The sequence below is a fragment of the Thermobia domestica genome, chromosome 6, assembly GCF_964235325.1.
Source record: "Thermobia domestica chromosome 6, izTheDome1.hap1.1, whole genome shotgun sequence".
In the NCBI taxonomy this organism is placed as follows: domain Eukaryota; kingdom Metazoa; phylum Arthropoda; class Insecta; order Zygentoma; family Lepismatidae; genus Thermobia; species Thermobia domestica.
Genome location: NC_137459.1, coordinates 257,634,071 through 257,655,869, shown reverse-complemented (window position 1 = coordinate 257,655,869; position 21,799 = coordinate 257,634,071). Strand labels below are relative to the sequence as shown.

Genomic DNA, 21,799 nt, shown 5'->3' with positions numbered 1-21,799 from the left:
ATGTCCCGTGCATTTATCCATAAATGAACATAACTGTTCAATTATTTTAGTTGTTTAAGGTCTATGTTCCTAGCCAAGATACTAAAGTTTGTTTCTTTGTTAAACTTCAGCGTCTTTTGTGAACACCAGAGTTACATGAGACGTGGATTACAGTTTAAGGTGAAATTCAAACCACTGTAATGCATTCAAACTATTAATGCTCTTCCACCGAAAATATAACCAGGAGTCAAATTACTAAAGTATCATACCTGCGGTTGTGGAAACACAGACTTCTAGAGAGAAAGATAGATAGATTAGTGCACAGTTTCTTTCTGAACAAGATTGTTTATGTCCTTGTTCAGTTTCTTTCTGAATATGTCCATCTATCGTTTATTGTTATTTACTCATATATGAAATGCATGGGAAATGAAGACATAAATATGTGAAAATCTTGAACAAGGAATATATATATATAAAGACGTGGCGTTTCTACAACATACATAGGCAATATATCGCGAAAGAAACTTGTTTAACCGGAATATATACCAGCAATTTTTCCTTCTTTACAACACAGAGTTGATGACCAGGTTTGAGATTGATGTTGAAATCTATAGGAACCATCGCCTGAAGAAAATAAGTCAATAAGAAACATATGGTTAATCAAGAGAAAAATATACCTTGGCAGGATACGCAATATGACACTATTTAAAACAAAAGCAAACCTTGTGTGGTTTATTAATTTAGGACTCGAAAGCATTAGGAACAACAAAACACGTTATATTAATAATTAATTTGTTTTGCAATTAATACCCTACACTCTAAAATGAACAGTGTTTGGAAAAAGAAAGAATATAGGAAAAATTCTAGCTTTAATTCGTTCAGAGTTAGGTATCATTAGGCACGAAAAACTAATTTACTTTCTTCTTCGGAAAAAGGCAAATTGAATGAAACGTAAAGTTCAAGGTATAAGAAAGTGGTAGGTATAACTAATGAATTATGCATATCTTTTGATAAGTTTTGACTTGAACGGAACGTCCATCTGTTGGCTATGCTCATGTTTTATGCTGACTATAAAATAATACGGTAAGAGAGTGTTACATAGTTTTTGCTTATAACAACGAGAAAATTTATGTGTGTGATTTAATAGAAGCCACAAACTGTTGATCTTGTTACATTTAGAGTTTCGTTAGTCTTTTTTGTGCTAAAAGAGCGCATTCAAATAGACAAGTATAAATGGGATTAAAACTTAATAGTTTGTTAATATGTATGGCCGAACAACTTGGACTCTCTGGATGTTGAGTACCACTTAATTAGCTGATTTGAATTTCAAGCACTGCTGCTGGTGATTGTGGTTAATTTTTCCCTGGAGTAACCACATAAGTGATGTAATTGGAGGCTAGAACTATTCTCTAAGATATTATCTGGTATTTAAAGTTACTATTTAAAGTTGAAGAACTGTAAATACCTTTCTTCTTATCATTATTTTAGTTTTGTTTACGTTATCCTATATACTTATTAATTTGCTTACGGGGTAAGGAAGAGGGAGTGAATTTACATATATATCGCTAAAACACTTCTAAAACTTCCTTAGCAAAAGCAAATGTATGAAAAAAAAAAGTTACATCTACATATGCAAAAATCTAACCCACAATTCATAATTGCGATTTGAGAAACCTACGCCAGCATCTCACAGTTCCAATACGACAAGTAATGTGTTATCACTATCAATTGGGCGGTGTTATGGAACAACCACTCAACCCACAACGAGTCAATTTTGAAAAAAATCGCAGTTTTTCGTTTTCGACAACATAAGATACTACCGTATGTGGGCTGACGTTTCTCTTCATAGGTGGCAGACCGATCGCAAACGCTTTACCAGGATTTTTTAGTATGTTTCTTACATATTTTCGAACCCTCCAGCAGGGTTAACTCATTTTTTTTAAATGTGGTTTGACTGGTTGTTAGAATTCAGGGGCTTACAGAAAACTATTATTTTTACACGACCTCAAAGCAAACAAAAGAGAGATAAAGTTTCACATCAATCTTGTTTTCTTTTCTTCCATCATAACTTCTGTTCTGCGCAGCATAAAACAAGAGAATAGGGAGTAGGTTCAGACACGTCCATTGAGTATTCCTTGCTATCCAGAGGAATTAGCACCGCCGGAGATCTTTCTGCAGGGTCTTTAGTGGAGAACTGCATAAAACAACTGAATATACTGTCACCAAATTGTGGATGATAACTAATTTCGTATTAGGCACTAATTTGTTTGGTTTTGTACAAACTTCAAAAATATATGAAGTGCGTTCGGGAATTAACATCTGATTGGTCACTGTGCTTAAAGTAGTGGGAGCAGCGCTAACATCTTTCCACAGTCGTGTGCGGTAGGTCAGTCTGCATCCAGCAGTGGTAAAGTGAAGGTTGTTTGATCCATTCTTGTAGCGTCTCAAAATGTGTGCTGCAATAGAAACTCCCCCAGGTGAAAGGTGCAAGCTCTTATACTTTTTCTTACAAAAAAATAAAATAAAATAAAATAAAAATAAAAAAAATACAATTTTCGGCAGCAGCTAGTCATCGGAAACTTTGTGCCGTGTACGGACCAAGTGTGATAAGTGTAGGAGGTGTTCATGAATGGGTTAGTTTATTTAAAAGTGGATAAACAAAGATTCATGACGAAGAGAGGAGTGGTAGGTCATCAGTATTCACTGATGAACTAGTTCAGAAATTTGATGGAACAGTTCGTGAAAATTGACGTTACACAATCACGAAGCTTTCCTGTGAATGTTCGCAAATTTCCAAGACTGTGTTATATTACGTAGTCACACAGGCTGAAAAATACAGTTTCAGGCAGGCTCAAGGCATAGGCGGAAGATTTCTTTGCTGATGGAATTTCTAAGATAGTGCAGAGATGTGATAAGTGCTTAAATGTTTGTGGAAACTGTGTTGAAAAATAGGGCAAAGAAGTAGTTTTCAGATGTATATAATAAATTCTTCTTATTTACTTTGGTGTCTTTTTAACCAATCGGAGGTTACGTTCCGAACGGCCCTCGTAGATAACAGTAATGAGTTATTTTCTGTTTTTAGGTTATTTTCTGTTGTCCCTCTTTTCTTAAAAATTTGGACAGAACAATATGTTTTACTTTCAATCTAGTTTACACATAACATTCCATAAATTTAGACGCAATTTTGCCGGATTTGCTAGGGATAAATTTGAACTGAATTTGCGAAACAATCCGGTCATAGAAACCTTACAACGACAACTGAACTTCATATCCATCTGACAACAAGATATGCACAACTGGTTTCCGAAGTTCCTCCACATACAAGGATCTCCTGAACTCCAAACGACAGAAACTAACATTCGAAAACAAAGAAATGTTGTGCACAATCAAGTATAACTTGTTTCTGAAGACCCAGTAGTATGTAATGGTTTCTCAAGCCACAATATTGCTAAATTAAAGTTTTCTTTTATTTAAAAAATAAAAAAATGATTTAACTACAATTTTATTACAAGAATGTTGAATGTTGTATAAGTTTGGGATTAAATAAAACAATTTTGCAATTTATGACCAATGTTTATATCCAAGATTTTTAACAATATTTGCTGTTGTAATGAATAAAGATTGTTCATGTAACTTATATTATAGCACTTAATAAAGATATCCTATTAGCACCTTGTTTGCACCTTTCTGAATGATTTTTCAGCCCCTTTTATTCCCTTTTTCCTATCACAAGTTTCCACCTTAAAATCCGGTCCCAAGTGATCATACAGACAATCTTGTTAAGAACATGGTCAGCCGTTGAGGAGTATCACGGTTTTGCTCTGAAAATTATTGTTGGCTCCTCATGGAGTTTACACGGGACCGCCGAGAAAGCATATTATTATTTTTTTTTTTAAAAAAAAGAGATCATAATTGGCACACATGTAGAAGCCATGCTTGAACATGCAGACAATATATAAAACGGGTCCAATTGAGAACGTCTTCATTCTTTTCTTTTTTTCTTTTTAAGTCGGTTGATAAAATAATCCTTTTCTAAAAATAATAGCATATCTTCAAAACAGTTCTAAAATGTATGAAACAAGATTTCGAATTACATTTGACAGATATCAGCACGAAATAGCGGCGTCAGACTAACTATTTGCTTGTGATCTGAGTTCAAAGTGTTGTTTGATAGAAGTAATTGAATTTTATTTCACGCCTTTCAAATAGGTTTATAAAATCGACTGACTAACAATGCATATTACAATAATAATAATAATAATAATATTATTATTATTATTATTATTATTATTATTATTATTATTATTATTATTATTATTATTATTATTATTATTATTGTTATTATTATTAATCGATGACGTTGTAAAATATATTTTCCGTCTGAATATGCTCAGAAGTGAACGAAAGTTAACTTAGATTACATATGTTCAAATATTATCACCAAATAAACAACTGTTCTGCCAGTTGTTCTTTAAGGTGGATAACTACATATTTTCTTTCTGGAACGGGTTTGTAGTACCATCCGCGAAGTGATTTTGTCATTTTTTATTGGATTGGTATTTAACCTTCTTTTCGGCAGCGAGACCATGGGATACATAAACCTACAGCTTAATGTGGAATCTGAATTACATGAGCTCTCTCCGGGAATCGAACCTGAGTTTTCTGTCCCAAAGTCATGTATGTTATCATATAGCCACAAGGAAGTTCGTTATTTAAATCTCATCAATAATAAAGTTTGCGTGTGTATTGATCAATGCATGCATAAATTTTAAGATGATAGAGCCATTTGTTAATTGGTTATTGAGAAATCAACAGATATTGTGAATAAATCTCGGTATAAAATTGCTCTTAGTATAAATGTTTACGAGTTAAAAAAAAAGTCAATTGGTGAAGTAAATGATCCTGCTGATTCACTTGATTTTGTTACGTATGTTCCTTGCTGCTGACAAAAGAACAAATATTTTCTGAGATTTGTGATATCCAACATCATGTGGTAAAGGAACTGAAGAGTGCACCCAAGAGAAAGAGCTCCAAGAATATTTCCAGAAATGTGAGTACAACTAGTGTAGAGAGTGCACAAGTGGACTATTTTGAAATGATGGTGGCTATACTAACGTACTGCTCTGAACTTAAGTATTTTGTAAGTTTACTCCGAGTATTGAAGAATTACACTAATTAGGTACAGTAACAGTGCACGCCCGCACACCATTACAACTCAAGTTCTTTTATCAATAATTCAGGAACGAAGGAACTAATTGCGTAGGTCTTGCTACAGCAACTTATAAACAAATGTGTTCTGTTTATGTCAAATGAAACTAAAGCTACATTTTGAACATTACTTCAGAATTGTTGAAAAATGAATGTGTCAAATGTGTACACATTTTTTCTTGCGATTGTGCTACATTTAAAATGAAACATTACAAATACTGATTTTCATTTCTATTCATTAACTACGATAATATTTTAGAGCCGTTTCGTTTTGAATTAATCTCTGCAAATTTGTTGTTATAAATTGCCTATCAACTCATTTAATCCTTCTAGGATTTAAAACCTTCATTGTTCATTCTTGAAATAATTTGGCGATATTCTCTGTGGAGATAAAGAATAATAACACATAAGTTGCTGAAATATACAGATATTACTTACCATTCACCGTAAGAAATATAACAGCGCTAAGTCCAGCTCCAATGCCATTATTAGCTTTACAGAGATAGTAGCCCTCATGATCCTCAGCGACACTTCGAATGAAGAGGGTTCCGTTTTTCAAAACTGTCATTTGTCCATCGCTCATATCCAATGGGTTAAATTGACCTTTTGTTTTCCCTGAAAAAAAGAAGAGAAGAGAAAAATGGTGGTGAATCGATATGCATTAAAGAGGGATTAAGAGATCGTAGATATCATTCATATGTAGATTCGCAGATTTCGTATGCATTCAGCAAAATCTGGAACATGCAACGTAAACTAGGAGTTTAGGTTAAATCGCATGAAGCTTAGCAAAGTGCATTCAGAAATATCTCATTATAGAGCAGGAACCGCACAAAGGCTGACCTACATCTGCCGGCCAATATATTCAGGGAAAATACATTGGAAAAGTTCTCTTAAAACAAACGACGTCGACAATTGATATGCATATCTATGGAATTAATGAAGCAGGTACGCTCTGAAGTTTAAACCAGTCGAATTATTCTTTATTTATCTTTCGTTATATATGTTTTAAAAATAATTTTAAAAGATGCAAATCATAGTATCTATCACTTGCGGTCAAGTAGTTCAACTTTTCTGTAAGGGATTCCAGGTCATGAGAGTTTGTGAGAACAGCATAACAGTGGAATTTCTCAACTCAACTCAAGGTTCTCCTATTTGATGTCACATTCTAGTTCAACCAATCGCACGGAGCCGCAATGGCAGAGCGTTCACTTTCGGTACATGGGATCTCTGATTCGGTTCCAGCTAGAGCCAAGTGCGCTTTCTGATGGATAAATACTGGGTGTGAGGTTTCCCCGGGTTTCTTCAATTTCATCCTATTTCCTTCATTCCACCAATTCATCCATTCTCCTCGTCTTCGCCTCCTTTAGGTTACATGGCATATCTGTGAGACGTGAAACTGAAATATTTCCTTTTTTCTCCAATCGCTCTTTCCGCTGGTCTAGTGGCTAGTGTGCGCGCCTTTGGTACACAGTCCATGGTTTGATTCCAATTGGGAGAGTCTTGAAACTTGAACGCATCACGGTGGTTCTGTTATAAGCATAAACTGTAGGTCCACGCCATATATAGAACCGGTGTCAGAAAGTGACGCTAAACTCCGACCAGTAATTCTTTCATAGTGGTCATTAACTTTCATTATCACCCGTTCCCTTTAATCGGAGTCTTGTAGTCAAGCGGTTTTTGTCGTAAACCATTGGGGGATAGAGTTTCTCTGAAGAGATTGGCAGCTTTCAGCTGTCATCGTAGCTTTTGTGTTCGAGTAATGAATTAAGTAGAAAAGTTAAAAAAAAAAAAGATTACTGGGAAGACCGTGAAGAAAAATGATATGACTGGACCTATTTTTCCTGAAGTGGATAAAGTGAACGATTTCTGTGCACGCAATTCCTGATCCGATCTCTGGTGAGGTTATGTGATTCGGTTACAAATCCAAGTATTAGTTAGAATCTAATTTTAAGCAGTAAATATATCGTACACAACATCAGTGCTGAAAAGAGACGTCAAAAATCCAATCAATCAATCAGATGATAGGAAAAATTATTCAAACACTTTAAAACACAAAGCTAATATATTCAGTTATGCAGCCCTTTCTTATAATTACTGGATTTAAGTAAAACAAAATCTAGTTATTTTAAAATTGAACTCGTTGATTACTTCGTCTTGGGTTTTCAAGAATTTCGTTACAACATCAAGCAAACTCTGTGCTGGCACTTTGGGAAATGATTAATTTCTTCTTCCATCTCTTTTATCCAGAAATTGTTTGTGTAAAATACACATAGAATAAGAAGGGTAATGGAAATAGCACTAAAATTGGGTTGAACTGGGAATCGAGTCAGTGATCATCAGCATTCTAGTACAGTTCTAAGTTGCTTGCGTACACCATTTATTATTCTGAAATGTCTTTATTTATGTGACAGCGTTCTAAAATAATTAAACTAAATCAAATTACGTCAACAACTTCCAAATGAGTTAACCAACTTTAGTAGAATTTTATTGATTATTTCATCATCAGGGAGTGTGTATTAGTGCGGAAGAAAAATATGAGACCGTGGAATATTATTCTCTCTCTCTCTTTAACCCTTTATATCCTTTCCAAGCACAGATCCTAACCACATTTGGACACAGGTGGCCCTAGTGGTTAAATGTTCATATTTCATGCATGAGGTTTCCAGTTTAATCGTTGACAATTTGATCGGGAAGAATCATGTCTTTGGATTTTTCCGAGTTCTTCAATTCCCTTCCACATTCTCATTTCATAATTATTCGAAGTATTTCGTTAATCATACGGTCTTTTAAACTATAGTGTGCAACCTTGGGAACAAAACTAAATGTTTCTTCTTCTTTTTTATATCATATATAGGGTGTTACAAAAATGTGTCATAGATGGCTAATATCGAAATAAGAAAAACGTTCATATGGACCTGTGCTCAAAAGTGGATAATTTCTGAGTTATATGGTGCCTAAAACGTGATATAAGTGAAATTTAGAAGTCCTATGCTAGGTGCCATCATAGTCGGCACTCCAGTGCTATGGTGCCTATCATAGTCGGGTCAAGATATCGCTGAGGGTCTAGTACGTGAACTATCCAAATATCCATGTTTAAGAATGCTCCAGTACTTGCACACCAATTTTTAAGAAGGTAGGAGAAGAATAATCAAGTACTCCCGAACAGCCTCTCTAGAAATGATTTTGCAAGTACCGGAGGTTCTGAAAATGGGTATTTGGATAGTTCGCACACTAATTTCGCAGAGATGTCTTGACACGACTACGATCAGGCCCATAGTGGTGGAACTATGGACCTTTTAAGTTATTTTTTTCCACGTTTTCCGCACCTTATAACTACGAAACTATGCACTTCCGACCACAGGTCCATATCAACTTTTTTTCTTATTTTGATGTGAGGAATCTATTCCCAAAATTTTCTGGCAAATTTTTGTAACACCCTGTATAACAAAACCGGAGATCTAAGCCCAAGCCTGCATAAAAAGTAAAAACTAAAACAATTTAGCAAAGTATTTAGAGGTCATTTAAATATTAAAATAAATACACACACACACACACACACAAAAAAAAAAAACGTAACTCTTCTCAAGAATATTCAACGGATTAAGAATGGAATACAATTTACACAAATATCTTATACGTGAGCTCCACAGCAACAACCATGTGGTCGTCAAGGGATTGACGGGAGTGCTTTATCATTAATAAGCAATTACGTGGTTTGTAATCCTATTATAATGAGAACGTTCACTTAAATCTGTGCTCTAATTGATCAATAGTTTCAGTGAACAGAGAGTAGGTTAAAAAAAAAAAGGCGCAGTGATTAAAATAAATATGTTTAATGTAATATGTAATGTTTTATAGGCAGTAAATAACTAAGCATGCCACAAAAAGTTGTGGAAGCATTCGGATGATAGGAACTGGTAGATAAAGAAAAGCATTTAAATTCTCCTCGAGTGAGTTAAATCATGAGTCTCCAAAAATTCTTCCAAAAGACATAAGTAATTGGGTTGTTATGCAATGACTTAGTGGATAGTTAAGTAAAAGGATTTTCAGTTTATTCCCTCACGAGCGTTTGCCCCATGGTGCAGATGAAAGAGATATAAGAAAGAATAACTGCTTCGGACCTGAGTGTGACTCTCGTCGTTTTGTAAAGTGGCGAAGTGTTTGTAGGAGCATTGTTCCCTCCGCCTTAGTAGTTCCCACTGGCCTCTCAGACTTAGAAGGAAGGCCCCAGAGACAGCAGAAAAAGAGAATGACGACGGAAACTTGTCAATTTCATTGGGGATTTTCCACATCGTGAGCGTCCGCTTTCCCCCCGTAAAGATGCTGGCTTTTCCGTCACTGAGAAGCTGCTGATTCATAATGGATGAGCTGCCCTTCCCTGCTCACCTTCAATTCTGTTCTCCAGCTTCTCTTCGTCCTGGTGGCAGGACCGTAAAACAAGTTACGAGTGTGGCTCCAGCGTTAGAGAATCCGGATCACGCAACTCAAGGAAGTTCCGAAGCTGTCCTTTCCAGCAACCCAGTAGATTTACAACACGCTACTTTTTCAACATCCATGTAAGTTTTGTGTGTGTGTGTGTGTGTGTTATATTTGATCTTTTCTGTGCTTCTTTGACTCCCTTTCTTTTCTGTTTTACGACAAAAACTTTTTCTTTCATTTTCTTGAATGCTTTAGCTATACTTTGTCAAATCCTGATTCCAAGCAACATGACAATGCACTTTTGCATACGAATATCTGACAATAGTACATACTTCAATCTCGCAAACTTTGCACCTATCTGGAGAACGAGATCCAACGAGTTATCTGCCCCCCAAAGTAAAGTAAGAAAATCTTTTGAAAAGGTCAGTAACATCAACAGAATTTTTTCACAAGCGAAGAAAATATCAACTGATTTTATGTCTAAAAGGAAGGAAACTAAGTTTTGTTTTATACGCATAGCTGTCGTTTTTCTTACTCAAAGTAGGGAGGCTCACAATACGTCTGCATAACTAATAAAAAAACACAAGATTCAATATATCATCTGTTGTTGAATACGTATGTTATTAACATAACAGACTATAAGAAACTTTTTTCGGTACAAACGGTACAAACGATTTGCTTTTGAATGGTATATTTCAATTTTTTAATCTGTGATGCGGGGGGCTACCTTGGCGCCAAGATAGTTCCCCAAATGTAGTTTTTGAGTACTTCAAATAATATGCCAGTAGCTAAACTGCCTCTATAAAAGTTGTTGCGTGAGTATCTTAGGATTCTGAAACATATGTTTTTGGATAGAGCACATGTTAGTTCCTAAGTGAAGTCTTAACACGACTACGGTAGATCCCATAGTTTTGGAGCTATGGACCTTTGAACTTAATTTTTCATGTTTTCGGCAGCCTATAACTCCGAAAGGAAGCATTTGTGCACCCAGGTTGGTCTATACTTTTCATCTTATCTTGGTGTCAGGAATCACCTCCCAAACGTTGTCGGTGTTTTTTTGAAACACCCTTTATGTGGTTAAATTTCTGTACCATTACAATTTAGTTAATTTTTATAATTAAAATCATTTCAAATTATAATAATCATTACCTAATAGATTACAGTGTAATGTCATATATATATATATATATATATATATATATATATATATATATATTAGGGTGTCCCTTATTTTGGATAATTTCGTGTTGCGACACGCACACCCCTCAAATGTACTTTATGTGACCATAAACACACATTAATGAAATAGCAGCTCTCTACGAGAATGTTAACCCGTGCCGACTTGATGACAAATTCATGAAATGGCGTTTTCACATTATACGAGTAATATAATTTAGAATTTCCAACCGCGATAACGGATAAACTAAAAGAGACAGAGAAACGAAACTTTCCACGAAGAAACTAGAAAAAGGGCGACATCTGCTCGTATATTGACAAATAACATCGGATCAACAATGTTGTCAACCCAAGACAAAGTTTTGTTTTTGTTAAAGGAATGTCCTAAATTGAATATCATCATTGGAAGCAGCAATAAAAATAAAGACAAATGTAATTGTAAAGGCAGATGAGTGTTGCAAACTTTCGAGCAATAACGTGTAATATGTGTTGGTGCATACAGGGAGTGAGGTACTAACGTTTTGTGCACCTTAAACCATATATTGACAAGAATTGTTTGCGTCGACTCTAAGTCTAGAAGCATCCGCTGAACAGTGTTCCTATCAACAGAAGGGAGAAACTGATTTTGGAATAGCTACAATAACTCGGAAAAGGTCACTAGTGCTGTGTGGTTTAAAACCTATAATGCAAGACAGAAGAGCATGAGGAGTAGCCGTCTTTATGTGAAATTGATAACTCACGTACTGACAGATATATTCGGTGTCTTGTTGAAGCAGAGAATTAAGGTTTGTACAAGATGACAACGCTGCACAGTAGCAGCTTTTTTACTCTTGATTTCATCATGGTTATCAGCGTCCTCAAAAGCCCACAAATACACAAACCCATGCAAATTGAACGCTGTTTTCATATTTTAACTAGTTTGTTGGGATTCCAGCCCGCAACCTTCCACAAATCTTACTTGTCAGTTTTTACAAGATATCGTATATCTCGGTCAGTAATCGATCTCACATAACCACAGTTCTACTCCTCATGCTCTACTGCCTTGTGTTAAATGTTTTAAAGCCTATAGCACTAGTGACCTTTTCCGAACTATTGTATCTCTTCCAAACTCATTTTTCTCTTCTGTTGATGGCAGCACTGTTCAGCGGATGAGTCAACGAAAACAATTCTTCTCAATATCTGGTTTAAGGTGTAAGAAACGTTAGTATCTCACTCCCTGTGTGCGCCAACACATGTTACTCTTTATTTCTCGAAAAATTTGCAACAGTGATCTGCCTTTAGAATCTCTTTTGTATTTACTTTCACTGCTACTTCTAACGATGATATTCAATTTAGGTCATTCCTTTAACAAAAACAAAACTTTTTCTTGGGTTGGCAACACTGTTCATCCGATGCTATTCGTCAATACACGAGCTGATGTCTCCCTTTCTCTAGTTGCTTCGTGCAAAGTTTCGTTTTTCTGTCTCTTTTAGTTTATCCGTTATCACGGTTGGAAATTCTAAATTATATTATAATGTGAAAACGCCATTTCATGAGTTTGACGTCAAGTCGGCACAGGTTAATATTCTCGTAGAGAGCCGCTATTTCACTAATGCTTGTTTATGGTCACATAGAATACATTTGGGGGGTGTGCGTATCGCAACACGAAATTATCCAAAATAAGGGACACCCTAATATATATATATATATATATATATATATATATATATATATATATATATATATATATATATATATATATATATATATATATATATATATCCTAAAAATCATTAAATGTATTCTTTAGTTATCTTAATACATGGTGTTACAAATTTCTAATGAGCTACTCTCTGCTACTAAGCATAAAAGTTTCTAAAATATTAAGTAATTTCAGTTTGAAATTAGTGGCGCACGTTAGTATTTATTAAGGGACTGCATCGTAGTACAGCATTCAATATGAATGATCCCAGTTCGTTATACATTTTTGAGTATTGAACAAACATAATAAAGCGATTGGGTAGCCAATGAGAAATAGGTAATCCGGTATTAAAAATATCGGAGGACTTGAGATTTAATAGTGTGCTGACCACACATCCCCAAGTTAAATCGTTGGCTGGTTGAATGCAATATTTTCGGGGGTTTAGGTCAGAGAGTTTTCGTTTCAATTCTCATATAGTGGCATAAGAGGGTAGCCTTGGTCCCACAAATCTTAATATTTCAACATTCGAAGTTAATGCGTTAGTTCTGGGAGGAATGCATACTAAAACTCTATATTACCTTAAATATAGAGCTGTATATAAGTTTCAGCACAACACATATTTGTCGATAGTGCTTAGATAAATATAAACAAAATTTTACATTATTATTATTATTATTATTATTATTATTATTATTATTATTATTATTATTATTATTATTATTACTGTATTATTATTATGACTTCTGGACTGACTGCTCGCTTATTTTCCTTGATCATGGTACACAATTTAATGCAGTAGAACAATGTATATAAAACGATTTACTTGGGCATGTAGTTTAGGCGAAGATTAGGAAGAGGAAGCGAAAATACAACACTTCACATGACAGCTTTATCCTCAGCCATATGTCATTAAAACTTCGAGCGGTGAATAGCATGCCTTAGTCTCAGTTGGTTGGCACCGCTGGACAAAACTGGTAGTGTTTGCTTGACTGCTTCAAGACATGCACGCTCTTGCCCAGCCAGGCAAAATAATCGAGCCCGCGTGCAAATTCCTGAGCTAAATGAACCTCAGTAGCAAATTGTTGTAGAAAACTTATAGTATCATAATTAGTTGGTACGATAGGTTTAGTTGCTTTGTTGCACTGAAAAACAATGCGTTTAACAAATTGTTGGAGTACCTCCTTATTAAGTTGGTCGCATTAATTATTCGTTACGATTAATAATACGAATTGGGGAAATTACTAAGAGAAAACGTATGAAATAGCCATTGAGTAAATAAGAATGTGACATTTTCTGTTTTAAGTAACACCTCGAAGAAGTGTTTGATGACAATAAAATTACAACTACATTCTAAACAAGAAACAGTGGCGGATCCAACACGTTGCCAAGTGTCTAGGATCCCCGGTTATTTTGAGTGATAAAAGTAATTGTAACTATTATTTATATATTTTTGAAAGTTTATAGTAATCGTTGCCTTTTATTGTTTATTGTAAACTTTTTGAAACATTAGATATAGTTTTAGTTGTAGGTTTTCTGTAATGCAATGTATAAAACAATACTTGAGGTTCACAATGTCAACGTCCAACCTAGATATAATATCCATCGGGAGAGAGTTAAGTTGGAAACTTCTGCAGGATCTATGAAAAATTGTACATGAATTTGCAAACATAAACACTCACCGAATTAATTCTTAAATTGATCACAATTAAGTGTTGTGTCACTGTGTTCTGGCAGTAAGATAGAAGAAATTGAAAACAAAAATCAATCAGGATATATGCTTTCTCTTATTTTGCGCGCGAAACCAAAATTAATTATTACAATTTCTTGGTATTTCTTTCAAAGTTTTGTTCATGATATACCTATTATAGTGTGGGTTCTGACTGGCCCCTCCCAGTTTTCATATTCTAAATCAGCCACTGACAAGAAAAAACAGCTAAAGAGCTTCCTCTGTTGGTTTCAAACGCCGAGAGTGTTAAGTTCGATCTCCCGTTGGTATTGAGAATGAACTTAGAGATTGAATATCGATTTCCGTTACGTAGAGTTCTTTGTGGTTTTCTTTTCAAGTTTACTTTTGCCCACTGTCCATTACACGGCAGACCACATTAATTGTAGCTGCGGGACTCTTGCGGCTCTCTTCTCTTCTTCTATGTCATATTAAATGAGGCAGCTTGAATCTATGAGGGATGGAGAATCCTACAATACCGTCGTTATGCAACCGAAACTACACTCCTGCTTCGCGGGCTTGTAGAATATCCAGGTAATAAAACCAATACAATTAAGAACTAGCAGATCATATCGTATTTCCTCGTAAGTTATTTTAGACATATGGGATGATTGGCCGTAATATTTATTTTTGAAATTTGTAGTTTCTAGAGATAAAATAGAGCGGAACTACTTTTTCTGGGGAGGGTTCACTTAATTTATTGGCAAATTTGAAGTTGAGCAAAGCAGAAAACTTTGTTTCATTATTATTGTTGTATTGCTGATATTACCTGACATTTTCCAACCACAACATAAGAATTTCATTGCAAAACCATTACAAAAATATTGATAAATCAATTGTATAAAACAATATGTAATTTTCGTCCGACTGCGCTTATTAGTTTAGGTTTTTGAAGCAAGTTTGTCAAAATACGAGGGGAACAGAAGATTCAAACACAGTAACTGATGAGATATATGGAAACGTTCTATAATTGCCAGAGTTTATCTGAGTCGAGGAGGCGAGAGAAAACTACCACATTGCCAAGAATGCTATTTCAGACGAGCAGTAAAATCTTCCTGCTGTTAGTATCTGTCTTCAAATTTTGTAAGTTACATATCAGCGGTTAAGACACGACTAAAAATACTGACAAGTAGCTATGTATATATATTTAAATCTGGAGTTCAAGCACGGGTTATAATGATGGGAGAAGAAGAAATAATGACCAGTGGGGAAAGAAAACATTGCGTTCTGCGACAGGAATACAGAATGTGCTGAAAAGTTTCCCTCTTCCTCCTTCTCTCTGCACTGAGTTCAGTTTATAGATACAGATCCGAATCTTTACTTTAAAATATATTCCACTCATATTTTATTCTTTCAATTTCAACATTCATACACACACAATTTATAGTGCCCTTAGAAACAGCTCTTTTTTATAAATTGAACGCTGAAAACTGTTTCTTATCCTCACTCCTATCATCCTTTTTTCTTATTTAAAGTTTCCAAATTTTGTAGAGAAGAGCCGGTTCTTGTATCATCCTTTCATTGTTCTTTTTCATTTAGTGAATTATTCTTTCTTCCTCGTATACACGAGATAAAAATTATAGTCCTTTGCCTTGGGTGCGAATGTGAACATAACCAAAAAGTCAGCCTTCCCCACTGGTCTACTTGCTAGCGTATGCATCCTTAGTGCACCTGTTCCCGGGTTTGAATCCCGCTGAGATAGCATGGAACGCCTGATTGGTTCGAATTCCACCTTAAACTACAAAATCACGTCTCATATAGCCCCGATGCTAAAAAGAAACACTAAAATACTTTTCAGTATCACCAGAGTCAATGAGAATAGAGAAACAAGTGGTTTGTCTATCCTTCAAAAAGAGTAAATGAGGCTACACTGTTTTCAAGGATATTTGTACGAGGAAAATCACACCTTGCAATAATATTGGTCAATGATTGATCACATACACGTATTCCCTTAATATTAGTACAAATCTTGATATTATCACAATAGATATCTTAAACTATAAAAGTGTTAAAAGCATACTGTTTTGTGAATGGCTCTACTTTTCATGGCATGCTGAAAAAATAAATAATTTTGCGATATATTCAAGATATAATCTAGTCATTTAGTAAACCTAACGTTCAAACAGTGGCAGATCCAGAAGGTGAAAACTGGGGAGAGGGGCAGCCAGAACCCAGACTATGATAGGTATATAATGAGTTTACTATAAGCTTTAAAAATATATATAAATAATAATTTAAATTACTTTTATCACTGAAAAGGGGGGGTTAGACCCCCCGGCCCAGTCTAGATCCGACACTGTGTTCAAACAAACAAATGTTTATTAAAAAGGTTGGTAACACAAATTATACTCCAATCTCCGGGTTGTGAAACCGATATAATATCGCTTGCTCACCCGTGCTCTTTTTTTTTTTTTTATCGTCAATGGTAAAGCTAAAATATTTTAGAGTATTTTAGTAATTGTGCTGAAACAGCGGGCCTTAGGAATGTTGTAGTAGTAATCCCTAATTCGTATGTAAATCATTGAAAAAAATAAATACATAAACAAAAGAAAATAATGACTAATTATATCAGTCCTTATTTTTACAATTGATTTATAGGTAATTTGTAAAATATGTCAAGTTGTCATTACATTCAAGACTTCAGGCGGTAAATCATGATAATACAATCAAATCTGCAAACTCTTCCAGTTCCATTTAGCTGGTCATTTCGAAATATTCATGTTTATTTCCAATTTATTCGAATCATCGAACAACCATCAGCTAATGCAAATAATGCAATACGGTAGTCTGAGACTCGTGATTGACTGTCAGTCTAAAAAATCGATTAGCGACGGGTTATGACAAACGAAAACGGTAAATAATATATTACTCAAAACACAAAATTCAATCCCACACGCTGGAAATGGCTTTGATCTGCAACAACCGTTCATATGATCTCGCTCTTTCTCTCTGTCTCTCTCTGCATCCGTCTATCTCAACAGAAGCTGGTCTATCCACATGATAAATACATATAACAACAATGTTTACTAGTCATTTGGTCACAAGTTTGTAAAAGTCAGAAGTATCAATTATTTGCAATTGCAATTTTTCCGATGATTCACTGTGCTTTTCTAAGAGCATGTCATAACTTTTAAAGCAATATTCATACATTACTAGTAATACAATTTCTAAAATTATGGGAGGCAGAGATTAATATTGCTATGGAAGATAAAGATCCTGACTATTATCACAAAGATTTTATCTTATGCATAACGTCAGTTCAACTTCAAAATATTTATGTTTCTATGTGGTAAAAATAAAATAACGAAAAAGAAAAACATTATGAGGGCAAATGGGAATGGAATTTCTCTTATTCTTCTATGTATGGATAGAATAAGTAATGATAAAATGATTTTAAGAACAGCAAGTATGTACTTTCATTTCAATGATATTAATAGAACATTTTTAATTATTCGTTTTCTGACTATATTTATCGTTTGACTGACATAGAATACAATATAGTTCTGGTTACATACTTTACTTGGATTTAACGCAAATGGACTGGTGATTTTATGTGAAAAAAATAATGTAAGTAATGCGTGTGTGCGTGTTTATATAGTAATTGCTATTTTGACTCACTTCTAATTATATAATATTATTTGGATTAACTGCGTAATATGAATGAGTTTTTTATCGTCATAATCGTATTTATAATTACAATATGCTACTAAAAGTTAATTTAAGAAATTACTTAACGCGGCCAAAATCAGGTAATGACTATTGCGCTACTTATCTTAGTACACTTGGAGAACTGCTCATCAAATTATTAAGCATCACACCAGAATTATAACATTTTGTGCATAAAAGGAACCAACGAAAAATCAACAACTCATATACATATAATTTGTTTACTATATTATTCGCTATACATATATATATATATATATATATATATATATATATATATATATATATATATATATATATATATATATATATATATATATATATATTTATTAATAAAATATATAATCACTTTATGTATTTATTTTCACCTATTTTACGTGTCGAGGTTAATGCTGTAAGTCATATCTACCATTTACTCACAAGCATTGTACAGCAACATATGACGTACGATCGATTGTAATTTCAGCAAGATGACCAGGCCGGTAGCCAGCCCGAAAATGTAGGGGAGGCAATAGAAGTTAGGGGGGTCCGATCCAACCACATTATAGTTCATCACCATATTTTAGTTCATTTGCAAGCCTACCGTGAAAATTTTAGGGGGCAGTAAAAATTTAGGGAGGGCCGGCCCCTAGACCCTTCGTGGGTACGGGCCTGAAGATGACGCATATGTAGGTTCAACAGCACTCTCTGTTATGAACACTCATGTCCAAAATGATTGTCGCATATCTATAACTGTCTTCTTGTAAGAATATAATTTGATAATGATTTTGCAGGGTACTTTCAATACTGATACTATGTGTATAATCGGGAAATGTATGTTTATGGTAAATTTTATAGGAAAGGAATTATGAATACGAAAATTATAATGAGTAAAACAAAATGTTGCTAAATGTACAAGAAATGTTTATTTTCGTTTTACTGTTCTCACTTACTGCTCTTTTGACATGAAATTTATCACATACATGTCTTTGCCGATTATACACATACTAAAATTATAAGGGACACCGCGCGAAGTCGTTATAAATTATATTCCTACAACAACATATTTATAGACATGCGACAATAACTTTGGACATGAGTGTACATGAAGTAGTTCTGCGAGAAGATGACTTACACGTACTCAGGTAACAAACTGTTGCGAAACATTCGATCGATGCTAATATATAGTAACGGTTGTGGACTTACCTGCGTTTACGATTTGAACTCTGAACGTTAAGCTCGTGCGATGAATGAATTTGTTATACCTCAATTTCTCCACAGCTGCGAACACCTTAGGACACAATGGCGCGACTGAACAACGTTGCTAACATACTGAGGAAAAACGGTTGTGTTTTCGAAAAAAAAAAATCTGCTCGAAATTGTCCTGCGGTAGTGTCCGCATATGCTTTATATACTATCTTGTGTACGCATTCTTCCAGCGTACACTGTCCAGCGTCATAGCAGCCATAGTACCAGCGTCAGATATGATAGTGCTGGACACCATCAGAAGGGCAATATCTGGCCACGGACATTGTGAAATACACATGCTATCTTCGAGGAACGACGAATAAAGCTTGTCCTCAGTGAAATCACACACCTGTGGGATGTGTTTGGGGGGAACCTTGGTTTTTATGGTCTTCTTGAAGATAGTTTCAATATCTTGTAAGCCCTAATAAAATCAACGTGGCAGCAGTTTCTGAGAACACGTCCAGTACCTGTTTGATTCAAAGGCACGACGCAACGAATACAGCGCGTAAAGGCTTCATGCCATACTAATTTATCAATGTTAAATGCTCCATGTCATACTAAGTTATCAGTGTTAAAGGCTTTATGTCGTATTAGGTAATGAATGTTAAAAGACTTCGTGTTATACTAAGTAATCAATGCTAAAGGCAGCGGATAGTTCAGAAATTTAATAATTGTTGTATAGTCATGAATGAATTTGCGACATACATTCAATTCCACTCATAAATGTCTATATTGGTGTGTAATTTTCACAAACAACAGTGTATTATCCCTGAATCATTTGTATGAACATTTTAATTTTGTGTCAGGTGTTGTTTTACAGACCAAAATAGACGGTAAAAAATAAAAGTAAATTAATGTTGAAATAATTTATGGAAGAGTTAACAGGACTAAAAATAAAACTGATGCTTAATTCAGTTTTCTTAATTCCAACCCAGACAGGCCAACCTTGAATTTGTGAAGAAAGGTAAATCGATTCGTCAGGTTTGCTTTGTAGTACTAATCCACCGTCGTCCTGATTCTATTACATGTTGGGCAATACAACAGAAAGAAATATCTAACATTCCATACAGGATACTATTATTTAAAATTGTATTACACGAAGAGGAAACCTAAGAATCTGTAGTGAGGAAGTATACATTTTTACCGTTGGTTACACATACGTTCGTGCTTGAAATTATGAAAAGTACTACATTTGTACTGTTCTTGTTATACAAACCTTTTACTAGAGGAAACAGAATTCTTTAAAATTTAAAGCAAGTTCCAGCGATTTGGAAAGATCTAGCTTTAGAAGCCCTCCAGTTATAAAGAGAAACACTTACTGCTGCTTAACTTTTTATGCCTCAAGTGTGAGAAAGTTTTTGCCGAGGAATCGAGTGGCATTTTTGTGCTGTGTGACTCGGGTCTCCAGTCACGTAGACGACGACTCCAACACGTTGTTCTCTCCAGCTCCTGACATCACATTATTGGGGTCAAGATGCGGCACATAAGCAGGCCAAAAGAGCAGATATACACACATTTGAGAGATACGTGAAACGTATTTTACATCCACTGGAATGCAAAAGATGTTGAAATCTTGATGAATAAATTCGACTCATGCATGGAAAATGTTATTCAAGATATTTACAAAAGGTGTACTGTGAATCTTAAGTATAGCATTATGAACTATGTAATACTTACATTCAGATCACAAATATAACAGAAGATGTGCTATGACCACGTAGAATAGACAAGAGCTGACCTAATAAAGTTCTGAATGGTGTATACATGCAGCCACTAAATCTGAACATTTTAGATTTAGCCTTTTAAATAAATGATTCTTTCTCGAATATTTTTAAAGATGTTTATGTTAGTTTCTACGTTAATCAGACACTTCATTAAAATGAATTGAAATTATAATTTAGTGTTAATTATAGCGATACTCAACGTGAGCAAGGTCCTGGCGTATAATACTTTAGCGAAGTTATATTCCGCCTTCAAGTATCACAATTTACTAATTAACTCAGTATATAAGGTGTTACAATCTGTATTAAATCCACGTGTGTGAAAGTAATTTGAAAGAAAATATTAGTAGCATGATACAATAATATGACATCAATGATATATGGAAGTTATAACAATAAATGTGTATGAAATTCTGTGTAAATTTTCACGTCAGCAGCTATTAAAATACTTGCGATGCTCATATTTTTATCATATTCAATTCTTAATTTGTTAATTCTTGTATAATGTAAACATACATGTGTGCCTCAGTTTCTAAACGTTTTATTACAAACGTTCCAATATCAACGTCTATGATGTCAACCACGCTACATAATATGTCGAAACTTTAAAAAAATAAGGCGTCTATTAACATATAATTTTACTTTTGAGTGAAAAAGGAAAGCAAAAAGGATGATGATAGTGAGATAAACCAATCTCGAGATTTCAACGGATTTACAAGTTTCATGCCAAAAGATACCGAAAAGGTGACTTTGCGATATTTGCCCATTCCTCCTGATGTACACTCCCCTAGTGGTCATACCGCTCAACATAACGAGACCAAATTTAAACTCAATGGTATTAGGGGACCACGATGGCTCAGTGGTAGAGCGTTCGCCTCTGTTGCATGGGATCCCTGGTTCTATTCCATTTCGTGCCAAGTGCACTTTGTGTTGGACAAACACCGTGTGCGTGGGTTTCCTCGGGGTTTTCCCGTTTCCTCCCACTTTCTTTATTCCACC

The 21,799-nt window shown here is 34.7% G+C and overlaps 1 protein-coding gene across 1 annotated transcript in view; it reads right to left on the bottom strand.

The window, feature by feature from the left end:
• The window catches only part of LOC145687511 (cell adhesion molecule Dscam1-like), a 1,370,399-nt gene that overhangs the window by 262,230 nt on the left and 1,086,370 nt on the right, over window positions 1-21,799 (bottom strand). Inside the window, exon 11 of the mRNA XM_081760977.1 lies at window positions 5,626-5,802. Coding sequence (XP_081617103.1) covers window positions 5,626-5,802 — 177 coding nt within the window. The remainder of the gene's footprint in view (window positions 1-5,625; window positions 5,803-21,799) is intronic.